Here is a 14,610-nt window from a genome sequence, read left to right as displayed (position 1 = left end):
TACATCACAGTGGTAATAAGGTGCAAATTGGGTTGGGCTTGGCCTGGTAATGCATTTTGAGGAATGGGTTCGGATGGCTTTGGTAGTCTTAGTAATTCTCCATTTATTCTGTTGCAGATCAGAGAAATAGCTACCTCACTTCACCTTGGCAGAGCCGCCCGCCTTGGGCAGTACGCATCGGCCCTAATCGAGGGTCTTCTCCAACTCAATATAAATTACATTAATATGCATGCTATTATTGCTTTGAATCATTATCAAAAAGGCGGAATAAATCATTGAATTATGACCCTTTAACGCAAGAAAATGCTCAATGCGTTTTGTTTTATTGACAGTCTGGCGGCGAGAAGAAGTGATGCTAATGTCATAATCTGGCTGTGATCGGGTGGTCGGCCCCTGCCCCCATCGCTGACAAACAGTCTCATCTGCACTGGATCATTTGCTGTCTCCAGATACGTTTGTGGTTTATAGCCAATTATCTCCTGCGATCCATTATCGATTACAGTGTTATCTTTCTTGCATTGCTTAATCTTTTGGCGTTGCTACAGCAGGCTGTGTGGGGCCTAGAAGAACACTGCTAGAACACAGGAGCAGGACATAGGATGGATGATTCTTCCTTTGCCTGTACATTAATGTGATACACATTCTAGCATTTAGTGTTACAAAAAAGAGGGCCGTGTTGATTTTCGATGCCACGTCTCATGAATAGATTCTCCAAAGAAATAACCAGGAAAAATAGAGACAATGATAGAGACAATGATTTTCTCCATATCCAATCATATTGTGGAGAGGATTTTTTTCTCCCTCAGAGACAATGAAACCAATACCACCAATGACTTTTTCGTGTTATTTTGATGTGTGATTCGACATCTGTTGGTCTGGCACGGAACCATGTATGTTGTCTGACTTTTCTGACTCTTTTTTCTTCTGTTTTCTAGCTGGGTGAACAACTTTGGCCATGAAGGACTGGGCCTCCTCTTGGATGCATTGGATAAGTTGCTGGATAAGAAACAGTAAGCATCTCACATTACAATGACTTCTCGTCTCTCAATACGCCCTCAATACTGTCTAAATCTATTCTTCTCTGCCGTATTCTCATTCCTGTCCTTTCACCTGTCTTTTTCAGGCCAGAAAGTATAGACAAAAGGAACCAGCACAAGCTGATCCAGTGTCTCAAGGCCTTCATGAACAATAAGGTTTGTACGGGTTGGGTTGGTCCAAGGCCTTCATGAACAATATGGTTTGTACGGGTTGGGTTGGTCCAAGGCCTTCATGAACAATAAGGTTTGTACGGGTTGGGTTGGTCCAAGGCCTTCATGAACAATAAGGTTTGTACGGGTTGGGTTTGTCCAAGGCCTTCATGAACAATAAGGTTTGTACGGGTTGGGTTGGTCCAAGGCCTTCATGAACAATAAGGTTTGTACGGGTTGGGTTGGTCCAAGGCCTTCATGAACAATACGGTTTGTACGGGTTGGGTTTGTCCAAGGCCTTCATGAACAATACGGTTTGTACGGGTTGGGTTTGTCCAAGGCCTTCATGAACAATAAGGTTTGTACGGGTTGGGTTGGTCCAAGGCCTTCATGAACAATAAGGTTTGTACGGGTTGGGTTTGTCCAAGGCCTTCATGAACAATAAGGTTTGTACGGGTTGGGTTGTTCCAAGGCTTTCATTCAAAAAGTTTTACGTTCAGCAGTTTTTCTTGATTCTTCAGTGTTTTCAGAAAGCCATATATCAGGATTCAATTGGCACCCAACGTAGGCCCTCAACCACTTCAACAATCATTGTGATCCTTTATTCCGCCTGTTATATCGACTCAATGTAATTTGAGGAGGGAAGAGAAGGACAGTACAGTGTAGAAGTGGTTCTGTATTCACCCTGAAGTGCTACAAACCAGAGACTGAATTTCTATAGTTTCAATGCCTAAATTTCAATGGCAAAACTGAAAAAATAAGTATTAATCACATTGAAAGAGTGGTAGAAATGAAATTAATGAAAAGTGGTATTACTTTATACCGAGTATGTATTCTTCTCAAAATCCTGTATGGTGAAACCAGGTTGGCTGTTTTTCCTATCTAGAATGGATGTACTGTGACGAGAGCTATTATGGACAAGTAAAGCGGAGCTAATTTGCCATATTCAACCCATTGTCATCAAGTATTTCATTATTCTTTTTTGGGAAGCAGCACTGTCTCATCTTTGGAAAGTGAGGATGGATGAGCTATTGATATTGCTACCCTTTAACAAAATCCCAATATGTGTTCAAGTATACTTGAGTCCAAGATAGATTTAAAGTTAGGGGAGGACTATAAGTATTTGTCCCCACAGTCCTGACCTGAATTGGCTCAATTCATCATAATCTCCATTTTCCCTTGCAGTATGGGCTGCAAAGGATTCTGGGAGATGAGCGAAGCTTGCTTCTCCTGGCCAGGGCCATTGACCCAAAACAGACCAGTATGATGACAGAGATCGTCAAGATCCTCTCAGCTATCTGCATCATTGGAGAGGAAAACATGTAAGTTCACCGCCACATTCAACACTAACCTACCATTATAATATCCTCAATTTCACACTTCTCTCAGTGCCAGCCATTGTCTTCATCCCCACTTCTCCCCCCTAGCAACCCTCATTTCTATAATCACATTAAGGAAATACATTTGTAGACAACCTGTCACTGGCCCTAACACAATACATTCTGTGCACTCATGTTACATTTGCAGCGAGGGCTTTGAGATGTACCGGAGTTCCATCCGTTAACATGTTCTGATTTAGCAGTTTGGGCTGTGTAATGTATTTCAGTTCTCAGTGTTGTTGGCCATGAACACACAGTTTGGCTGACAGATTATACATTGAATCCAGGGGAGCTCTTTTGTATTGAGCTGGACTAAAATAACGACGGGACTTCAAAGTAGCTCTGCATGCAGTGGAGGAAAATAAAGAAATGGACAAATACGACAATCTAGTTAAAACTGTTTCTTGCATGTCAGCCCCTCCCGAATGTCTCTGTGTGACTGTGGTTTTGGCCCCTGCTATGTTTAATCTAGGAATGTCAAATTACTCGCCTGAAATTAATTTTCTAGTACTAACTAAGCTGCCCTCATACTCAATTTCCCATATAATTAAAGAAAAACACACACACACACACACACACACACACACACGTGTGTGCATGCTTAAACAGCCCTGTTTAAGCATGCACAGCTGATTGACAGGGAATAGAGCTGAGGCCTCACTTTCCGGAAATAAAAGTCAAGGGTTGGGTGGTGCTGGGTCGGTAGTTTCCTCCGCATCTTCCCTCTCTTTGCTCCTGTGCCAGACTATTTTGGAGCGAGGGGGGAAGATCACAGGCATGGCTTGGTCGTGAGCCATCCTCCCTCCCCGAGGACCCACGAACACTTCACCGCCCTGGATGGCAAAGTGGAGAGAAACAGAAAAAAGAATGTGCTGAAAAATAAATATAAAACAAGAGCTCTCGCGATCCCTCCCTCCCTCCCTCCCTCTTTCTTTCTCTCTCTCGGTTGTGCTTCTCCTGTGTATAGAAGATAAAAGCTTGACAGCAAACCATTTCCAAACCCGATGAGAGAGGCCCCGACGACTGATGGCATGATAAAGCGCATCCAGATAAAGAAGGGGCTCGGCATCCAAAAACTTTTGTTTGCTGTTTACTAAAGTGGCTATTTAAACTGTCTTCACCTACTTGTGTTGCAGCCCCTTTGTGCAGGCGCATAGCAGTGTGAGGCCTTCGTTTGAAATTGCCCAAATCACTATTCAGCAAAGTTGCCGTGAGCCCTTGTAAACGGTCTAATTTGCTTTCACAACAATATGTGTTTTTATAAAGTATTCCTGTAGCCTTCTCCCTGCAATAAATTGCTCCTGCCCTGGCATCACAAACTGCATTTTATTATGAATAGCTTTTACAATGGATAATATCAGCTATACAGGCTTTCTCTGAACATTACCAGAGCAATGAACACTAAAGCAGATCAATTGGATACCTATAATGCACGGGGTTGCAAACAAAGACTCAGGCCAGTCCATTTGTCTTGGGTCCCCATAGAACGTCCCTGACAAAGACAAGGGGACAGATTAGATGATATGTGAGGCGGAGGTGTGAGTAAATGTCCTGGTGGTAGGGCGATAAAGGCGTTTGTTGACTTTTCAGTCTTTTTGTTTTCTCTCAGCCTGGATAAGATCCTGGCTGCCATGACGATTGCAGCGGAGAGGAATAACAGGGAGAGATTTGCTCCGATAGTGGAGGGACTGGAGAATCACGAGGCCCAACAGCTCCAGGTCAGCATGCAACCCCTTTTGGACAGACACACACACACACACACACACACACACACACACACACACACACACACACACACACACACACACACACACACACACACACACACACACAGTCACACACACAGTCACACACACAGTCACACACACACACACACACAGTCACAAACTCGCACTTTGTGCAAATCCCATTGACAACAGTGTGTGATTTATGTGTGACATTGAGTCATTTACACCTTTCTCACATCTTTCCATAAGAACCTCATAAATATCCACTTCCATCCACAACACTCTTTCAACCTGCCCCTTACGGAGTAGCCCATGGTGCGTTGACTGTGTTATTTCAATGCTAGTCTGCTTGGATTTAAGTCATACATCAATATTCTGTTTATCAACCCTTCCAAGTTTTATCTATGACCTCAACCGGTAGGCCTCTGAGGCAAGTTGTGGAAAGAAACATATTTTTAAGCTCACATATATGCACATCACACATAACAAAGTCAAATCATTCGAGTCTGCCATGTCATGTGCAATGGAGAGAACTCGGCTCTAGTCAGTGTCATTCTCACAAATGGCCTCTTGGCTTGGAGCCGGTGTTTGACGCGGAGGGACAGGTTGAAATTGACAGTTCTGTCACTCAGGGGTCTACTGTACCTCAGCCCCTGTCGACGGGTACACACATTTCATCTCCCTTGCCCTCCTTGCTTTGTGTCTGCTTGTCAACCTCTGGCACCTAAGCTGTTTGATGGGAGTCGACCAAGGGTTCTTTCTCCTGGCCTAATCAACACCACCTGCTTCACTCGAGGAGCTCTACCAGAACTGTTCTACTCTCTTTTGAGGACTCTTTTGAGAACTCTGAAATATAACACAAGACCAGAAGAGAGATGTTGACTTCCAGAAATGTTTTTTTCTCATCCTCGTAACAAATATTTTTCTGCTTTTTCTCAGTGTTGTTGAGGCTGGTCTCTGAGGACCCAGAGGAAAAGGGCAACCATGCAGCAACATACCTGTCTTTACTTCTGTTATTTTCCCTTCACTGTTTCTTTCTCTGGCACTTTTTTGCAAGCAGTCTTTTTAAAATTTCATAATTTGTAAAATTGTTTGTAGATGGGGCGGACTATGGGAAGGAGATAAGGGAGGAACGGGTGATGAGGGAAGGAGGGATAAGGGAGGGTTGGGGATGGAGGGAGGGTTGGGGAAGGAGGGATGGATGGGGAAGGAGGGATGGATGGGGGAAGGAGGAGATGGATGGGGGAAGGAGGGATGGATGGGGAAAGAGGGATGGGTGGGGGAAAGTGGGATGGAGGAAGGAGGGATGGATGGGGGAAAGAGGGATGGGGGAGGGGTAGGGAAGGAGGGATGGATGGATGGATGGATGGGGGAAGGAGGAGATGGATGGGGGAGGGGTAGGGAAGGAGGGATGGATGGATGGGGGAAGGAGGAGATGGATGGGGGAAAGAGGGATGGAGGAAGGAGGGATGGATGGGGGAAAGAGGGATGGATGGAGGAAGGAGGGATGGATAGGTAGGGAGGGATGGAGGAAGGAGGGATGGATGGGGGAAAGAGGGATGGATGGGTAGGGGGGGATGGATGGATGGAGGAAGGAGGGGAGGTAGAAATCCCTGGATTGTGCTGCTTGTTTTCCTCCTCCATAAAATGTCCGCTAATGAAAAGAGCCGCCACTAATTGTGAAGTAAATTAAACTACCTTGCTGATGCAGAAGGTTCAAAGAAATTAGAATACTTTTTAAAAACCTTGTGATGGTGCTGTGGAGCCTGACTTTGTTAATGTGATTAAAATGGGTTTTGCCGCAGTTCGGGCTTTGCTCTCTCCACTGCAAAGAGAAAGCCAGCCTGCATCCCGACTTTAAACCGTCCCAGCAGTCCCACTTTTAATTACACTGACAAAAAACCTCCTACGGCAAGCACGGCTCACATGACGCCCGAGCTCCCTTCTTGCACCGTCGCCAACCCCAAAAACAAGCACCACAATAACCTTCCTCGAACCAATTCCACACAACAAACATGGTCGAGGTCTGTCAGCTTCATACGATAGGAGGACAAATCTACACGTAGACGAAGAGAAGAAAACAATATCATTAGGCCCATGAAGCTCCCTCAGTCACTCATAACTCTCGAAATAGTTATCTTCCTTTTGAAAGACTAAAGATGGGAGTGAAGTTAGTGAAGTTTCAGCGAGGATTCTAGCGTAGCGTCCCTGGTGGGTAGACTTCAGGCTTGGATGCCCAGCTCTTGGTCCAAGGCTCTGGAGGTCCTATTGGAGTGGTTTGATGTCTGCTATGTTGCTGCTGCCTGACACCATTGGCATGTTCTCAAAGCAGCTGTCTCATCCCCTTCCACCCCACCAGTAGGGCTGGTGCAGCACAGAACAACCTTTAGAATTCTCCTTAAGCTTACTGTTTTCCCGGTGCGCGGCAGGCCTGGTGCATATGTAAAGAGTCTCCATTAGCACTGACATGTCCCCATAATCCATAACACCATATTCCCTCACTCCACTGGATTAATACAAACCTGTTCGATTTCACTGTCCCCGGGCTATAGAAAGGGGAAAAAACACATTGAAAACAAACCAATGCTGTTCATTCCAGATGGCTATTATTCCCCATCGCCAGGCGAATTCCCGCTAGTTACGTTCTCTGAGGGCATGAATTGGGCTAGCGTGATGATTTTATGTGTGTGTGTGCCCCTGTGTGTGTGCGCATGGGTGTGCATGTGTTTATCTGTAAAGCTCTCGCCAGGAAAAACACCTACAGGGGGAATCGGTGTGAATAACAGCCAAGCGACAGCATTCACTACGACCCGTTAAAAAAAAGATGTGGGCCAACACAAACAGGCCGATAGAGGTTTTCTATAGGGTACTTTTCAAGTCAATCACAGAGATCCTTCAGTTCCCGATCGATCCGCCTGTCAGAGGAACACTCCGTCTTCTCCTGGTGCTGCTCCCCGGAGCCACCTTACATCCCATTAAGGCCCATCAGCATTTTCCCTTTCCCCTCATTCTCCCGCCACTCCATCCCTCTACTCTTCCCTAATCCAATAAATCAATTACAAATGCACATCTGGTCAGTAGACTCCCCAGACCTCTTCTCTTTTCCACTTCCTCTATCCTTCTACTTTTTTCTGCCTCTACACCAGACTGACTATGGCCTATTTCTCCTCTCTTCTCCTCTGTCTTTCCTCTCCTCTCTAGGAGAGGAATATAAATTGCCTTCGGAAAGTATTCAGACCCCTTTTTCCACACTTTGTTAGGTTACAGACTTATTTGAAAATGTATTACGTCGTTTTTTTCTTCTTCATCAATCTACACATAATACCCCATAATGACATAGAAAAAACAGTTTTTTGGCTGAAAAAACATTTTTGCTAATAAAAAAAAAGAAATATATATAAAGAAACGTCTGTTTTTCAGGACCCTGTCTTTCAAAGATAATTCATAAAAATCCAAATAACTTCACAGATCTTCATTGTAAAGCGTTTAAACACTGTTTCCCATGCTTGTTCAATGAACCATAAACAATTAATGAACATGCAGCTATGGAACGGTCGTTAAGACACTAACAGCTTACAGATGGTAGGCAATTAAAGTCAGTTATGAAAACTTAGGACACTAAAGAGGCCTTTCTACTGACTCTGAAAAACACCAAAAGAGAGATGCCCAGGGTCCCTGCTCGTCTGCGTGAACGTGCCTTAGGCATGCTGCAAGGAGGCATGAGGACTGCAGATGTGGCCTGGGCAATAAATTGCAATGTCCGTACTGTGAGACGGCTAAGACAACGCTACAGGGAGACAAAACGGACAGCTGATCATCCTCGCAGTGGCAGAACACACACCTGCACAGGATCGGTACATCCGAACATCACACCTGCGGGACAGGTACAGGATTGCAACAACAACTGCCCGAGTTACACCAGGAACGCACAATCCCTCCATCAGTGCTCAGACTGTCCGCAATAGGCTGAGAGAGGCTGGACTGAGGGCTTGTAGGCCTGTTGTAAGGCAGGTCCTCACCAGACATCACCGGCAACAATGTTGCCTGTGGGCACAAAGCCACCGTCGCTGGACCAGGCAGGACTGGCAAAAAGTGCTCTTCACTGACGAGTCGCGGTTTTGTCTCACCGTGTGTGATGGTCAGATTCGCGTTTATCGTCGAATGAATGAGCGTTACACCGAGGCCTTTACTCTGGAGCGGGATCGATTTGGAGGTGGAAGGTCCGTCATGGTCTGGGGCGGTGTGTCACAGTATCATCGGACTGAGCTTGTTGTCATTGCAGGCATCCTCCTCCCTCATGTGGTACCCTTCCTGCAGGCCCAGAGGCTTGCAATGTCCGTACTGTGAGACTAAGACAACGCTACAGGGAGACAGGACGGACAGCTGATCATCCTCGCAGTGGTCTGTCACTGCGAGGATGACAATGCCACTGTCATCAATGCCACCAGCCATACTGCTCGTTCTGTGCGTGATTTCCTGCAAGACAGGAATGTCAGTATTCTGCCATGGCCAGCGAAGAGCCCGGATCTCAGTCCCATTGAGCACGTCTGTCACCTGTTGGATCGGTGGGTGAGGGCTAGGACCATTCCCCTCAGAAATGTCCGGGAACGTGCAGGTGCCTTGGTGGATGAGTGGGGTAACATCTCACAGCAAGAACTGGCAAATCTGGTCCAGTCCATGAGGAGGAGATGCACTGCAGTAGTTAATGCAGCTGGTGGCCACACCAGATACTGACTGTTATTGTTACTTTTGATTTTGACCCCCCCTCCCCTTTTGTTCAGGGACACATTATTCCATTTCTGTTAGTCACATGTCTGTGGAGCTTGTTCCGTTTATGTCTGTTGTTGAATCTTGTGTTCATACAAATATTTACACATGTTAAGTTTGCTGAAAATAAACGAGAGGACATTTCTTTATTTGCTGAGTTTATATATGGACACACCTACTCATTGAAGGGTTTTTCTTTATTTTTACTATTTTCTACATTGTAGAATAATAGTGAAGACATCAAAACTATGAAATAACACATGTGGTTAAAAAAAGGGTTAAACAAATCAAAATATATTTTATGTTTGAGATTCTTCAAAGTAGCCACCCTTTGCCTTGATGACAGCTTTGCGCACTCTTGGCATTCTCTCAACCGGCTTCACCTGGAATGCTTTTCCAACAGTCTTGAAAGACTTCCCACATATACTGTGCACTTGTTGGCTGCTTTTCCTTCGCTCTACGTTCCAAATCATCCCAAACCATCTTAATTGGGTTGAGATCGGGTGATTGTGGAGGCCAGGTCATCTGATGCAGCACTCCATCACTCTCCTTCTTGGTCAAATAGCCCTTACACAGCCTGGAGGTGTGTTGGGTCATTGTCCTGTTGAAAACAAATGATAGTCCCACTAAGCGCAAACCAGATGGGATGGCATGTCGCTGCAGAATGCTGTGGTAGCCATGCTGGTTAAGTGTGCCTTGAATTCAGCATCAATCAAAAACAAAATGTCACATGCGCCAACCTTATACTGAAATGCTTACTTACGAGCCCTTAACCAACAATGCAGTTAAAAATATGGATAAGAATAAGAAATATAAGTAACAAGTAATTAAAGAACAGCAGTAAAATAACAATAGAGAGACTATGTACAGGGGGGTACCGGTACAGAGTAAATGTGCGGGGGCACCGGTTAGTTGAGGAAATATGTACATGAAGGTAGAGTTTTTAAAGTCACAATGCATAAATGATAACAACAGAGAGTACCAGCGGTGTAAAAGAGGGGGAGTGGGGGCAATGCAAATAGTCTGGGTAGCCATTTGATTAGGTGTTCAGGAGTCTTATGGCTTACGATGTAGAAGCTGTTTAGAAGCCTCTTGGACCTAGACTTGGCACTCCGGTACTGCTTGCCGTGCGGTAGCAGAGAGAACAGTCTATGACTAGGGTGGCTGGAGACTTTGACAATTTTTAGGGTCTTCTTCTGACACCGCCTGGTATAGAGGTCCTGGATGGCAGGAAGCTTGGCAATGGTGACATACTGGACCGTACGCAGTACCCTCTGTAGTGCCTTGCGTTCGGAGGCCGAGCAGTTTCCATACCAGGCAGTGATGCAACCAGTCAGGATGCTCTCGATGGTGCAGCTGTAGAACTTTTGAGGATCTGAGGACCCATGCCAAATCTTTTCAGTCTCATGAGGGGGAATAGGTTTTGTCGTGCCCTCTTCACGACTGTTTTGGTGTGCTTGGACCAGGTTAGTGTGTTGGTGATGTGGACACCAAGGAACTTGAAGCTCTCAACCTGCTCCACTGCAGCCCCGTCGATGAGAATGGGGGCATGCTCGGTCTTCTTTTTCCTGTAGTCCACAATCATCTCATTTGTCTTGATCACGTTGAGGGAGAGGTGGTTGTCCTGGCACCTCAGAGCCAGGTCTCTGACCTCCTCCCAATAGGCTGTCTCGTCATTGTCGGTGATCAGGCTTACCACTGTTGTGTCATCGGCAAACTTAATGATGGTGTTGGAGTCGTGCCTGGCCGTGCATTCAGGAGTGAACAGGCAGTTCAGGAGTGGACTGAGCACGCACCCCAGAGGGGCTCCTCTGTTGAGGATCAGCATGGCGGATGTGTTGTTACCTACCCTTACCAGGATCCAGTTGCAGAGGGAGGTGTTTAGTCCAGGGTCCTTATCTTATTAATGGGCTTTGAGGGCACTATGGTGTTGAACGCTGAGCTGTAGTCAATGAATAGCATTCTCACATATGTGTTCCTTTTGTCCATGTGGGAAAGGGCGGTGTGAAGTGCAATAGAGATTGCATCATCTGTGGATCTATTTGGGCGGTATGCAAATTGGGTCTAGGGTTTCTGAGATAATGGTGTTGTGAGCCATGACCAGCCTTTCAAAGCATGTCTACAGACACGAATACTACGGGTCGGTAGTCATTTAGTCATGTTACCTTTGTGTTCTTGGGCACAGGCACAATGGTGGTCTGCTTAAAACATGTTGGTATTACAGACTCGGACAGGGAGAGGTTGAAAATGGCAGTGAAGACACTTGCCAGTTGGTCAGCGCATGCTCGCAGTTCACGTCTTGTTAATCCATCTGGCCCTGCGACCTTGTTTAAAGGTCTTACTCGCATCGGCTGCAGAATGCGTGATAAGTTCATTAGTGGTAACACTCATGAACTTATCCTCTGCAGCAGAAGTAACTCTGGGTCTTCCTTTCCTGTGGCAGTTCTCATGAGAGCCAGTTCCATCATAGCACTTGATGGTTTTTGCGACTGCACTTGAAGAAACTTCCAAATAATGATGGACTGTCAATTCTCTTTGCTTATTTGAGCTGTTCTGGCCGTAATATGGACTTCTTCTGTATACCACCCTTACCCTGTCACAACACAACTGATTGACTCAAACACATTAAGAAGGATAGAAATTCCACAAAATAACTTAACAAGGCACACCTATTAATTAAAATGCATTCCAGGTGACTACCTCATGAACCTGGTTGAGAGATTTCCAAGAGGGTGCAAAGCTGTATTCAAGGCAAAGGTTGGCTACTTTGAAGAATTTAAAATCTAAAATATATTTGTTAAAGCACTTTTGGCAGTGAGTACTTTGTTGAAGCACCTTTGGCAGCGATTACAGCCTTGAGTGTTCTTGGGTATAATGCTACAAGCTTGGCACACCTGTATTTGTAGAGTTTCTCCCATTCTTCTCCGCAGATCTTCTCAAGCTCTGTCAGGTTGGATGGGAAGAGTTGCTGCACATCTATTTTCAGGTCTCCCCAGAGATGTTCGTACGGGTTCGAGTCCGGGCTTTAGCTGGGCCACTCAAGGACGTTCATAGACTTGTCCCGAAGCCACTCTTGCGTTGTCTTGGCTGTGTGCTTAGGGCCGTTGTCCTGTGGGAAGGTGATCCTGCCGCTGAAAAACATCCCCACAGCATGATGCTGCCACCACCATGTTTCACCGTAGGGATGGTGCCAGGTTTCCTCCAGACGTGACGCTTGGCATTCAGGCCAAAGAGTTCTGTCTGGTTTCACCAGATAATCTTGTTTCTCATGGTCTGAGAGTCTTTAGGTGCCTTTTGGCAAACTCCAAGTGGGCTGTCATGTGGTTTTTACTGTGGAGTGGCTTCAGTCTGGTCACTCTACCATAAAGGCCTGATTGGTGGAGAGCAGCAGAGTTGGTTGTCCTTCTGGAAGGTTCTCCCATCTCCAGAGAGGAACTCTAGAGCTCTCTGAGTGACCATCAGGTACTTGGTCAACTCCCTGACCATGGCCCTTCTCTCCGATTGCTCAGTTTGGCCGGGCAGCCAACTCTAGGAAGAGTCTTGGTGGTTCAAAACTTCTTCCATTTCAGAATGATGTAGGCCACTGTGTTCTTGGGGAACTTCAATGCTGCAGAAATGTTTTGGTACCCTTCCCCAGATCTGTGCCTCAACACAATCCTGTCTCTGATCTCTACGGACAATTCTTTCGACCTCATGGCATGGTTTTTTTCTCTGACATGCCCTGTCAACTGTGGGACCTCATATAGAGGGGTGTGTACCTTTCCAGATCATGTCCAATCAATTAAATTTACCATAGTTGGACTCCAAACAAGCTGTAGAAACATCTCAAGGAGGATCAATGGAAACAGGATGCACCTGAGCTCAATTTTGAGTCTCATAGGAAAGGTTCTGAATACTTATGTAAATAAGGTATTTAAAAAAATATATACGTTTGCAAACATGTCTAAACTTGTTTTCACTTCGTCATTGTGGGGTATTGTGTGTAGATTGCTGAGGATTTTTCATCAAGGATCTCTACGGACAATTTTAGAAAAAGGCTGTAACATAACGAAATGTGGAAAAAGGGGTCTGCATGCTTTCCGAATGCACTGTATACACATGAAATGTTTCACACATACTCTCCCCAAGGTCTTTTAACTCGACAGTGCCTGCTACATCATAACATAGATTGATACCATACACAGGCCATGCATGATAAATCACTATATCACCATTTAATTTCATGTTGATTCATGTTAAATAGAATGAATTACAAAAATATGTTCTCTCTAACGGTCTCTCTGGCATGTGTGTACATGGCAACAGGTGGCCTGCATGCAGCTGATCAACGCTCTGGTCACCTCTCCGGACGATCTGGACTTCAGGATACATCTGCGCAACGAGTTCCTCCGCTGTGGCCTCAAGAAGATCCTACCGGTGAGTTACAGTGCAAGGGGCTCTCCGTCACACACCTTCAGGGGCATAGAGATACATTAAATTGGCAGTCTAGGTATCATTTGTGTGTTGTTTTACATGCATAAAACCTCCTTTAGCAAGTGAGACTATAGTGAGTGGTGTATGTATACATCTGTATGTATACATCTGAGTTGAGGCAGATTTGGACCCTAAACTCTCTGATGAAACAGTCCACTACACATTTTCCAGTTGGGACAATGAATGATTGACTACCCCTCCAACTCCCATTAAACAGTTAGTTTTAGTCCCTAGCCCTCCCTGCGTCTCCCTGTTTGCCTGCGAGAGACAAAGCTCCTTCTGTCTCGCCTCCACATTGCTTCCATTATTATATTGGATTGTTCTAGCTCACCTCACCGCAGGCACCACCTCACTGATCACAGCTCGCCGTGGCATCATTATCAATCAGCAGACAGATCCTTGCACTCGGCATCCACTCATCCCTCATGACCTCATTTGCAGAGGGGAATTTGCCACGTGTTTATAAGTCATCTTGACTGCTCCGCTTGATTATCGCTGTCATTAGTTTAATTATCTTCATATCTGCCCCCCGATATGATGCTGTTTCCTTTACAATCATTTACAAATGCCTCATTTGAAGCTTTATTGCCAGCATTTAAACAGAGGCGGGGCACACTAATTGTGTTATGTTGTGGAGCCAATACAGTCAGGTGACCAAGAGGAAAGCTAAAATGAACCAGTTCTATGATAAAGTACTGAGAGGTTGCTATTGGCCGAGAGTCCTTGAGACCTCTCCTTTCTGTTGCATTGCATGCTAACTCCCTCTCCGAAGCAAGACGGATGGCTTGCCCGAAGAGCAGCGAGGTGATTGATAGCTGCAGAAATTGGGTTCCATTTGGCCTGGTGCCGTCTGTAAACTCTTAACGCCAATGATTCATAGGAAAGTTGTAAAGTGCACCATTATAGCTCCTCATTGAGGGAGCAGGTGTGGAGCGCTGGGTGATTCGGGTATACCAGGCCGGCAGGGAAGGAGGTGGATGGGTGTCCTAGTTCCCACACAGCTGTGACTTGGAAACCACCATACACTTGTCTCCATTAATGGAACTAGTATAAGCTAATACAATCAGGCTAGATTTG

General features: G+C 45.6%; 1 protein-coding gene across 3 annotated transcripts in view; it reads left to right on the top strand.

Annotated features, from left to right (window-relative positions):
* Positions 1-14,610, top strand: part of diaph2 (diaphanous-related formin 2) — a 708,741-nt gene that overhangs the window by 190,474 nt on the left and 503,657 nt on the right. For all 3 annotated transcript variants that reach the window (XM_071399170.1, XM_071399171.1, XM_071399169.1), the window contains 5 exons: positions 936-1,010; positions 1,124-1,193; positions 2,373-2,509; positions 4,176-4,284; positions 13,366-13,476. In XM_071399170.1, coding sequence (XP_071255271.1) covers positions 936-1,010; positions 1,124-1,193; positions 2,373-2,509; positions 4,176-4,284; positions 13,366-13,476 — 502 coding nt within the window. The remainder of the gene's footprint in view (positions 1-935; positions 1,011-1,123; positions 1,194-2,372; positions 2,510-4,175; positions 4,285-13,365; positions 13,477-14,610) is intronic.

This window comes from Salvelinus alpinus, chromosome 4 (genome assembly GCF_045679555.1).
Source record: "Salvelinus alpinus chromosome 4, SLU_Salpinus.1, whole genome shotgun sequence".
NCBI lineage: Eukaryota > Metazoa > Chordata > Actinopteri > Salmoniformes > Salmonidae > Salvelinus > Salvelinus alpinus.
The sequence above is the reverse complement of the archived record's forward strand: the minus strand, read 5'-3'. Positions and strand labels throughout refer to the sequence as shown.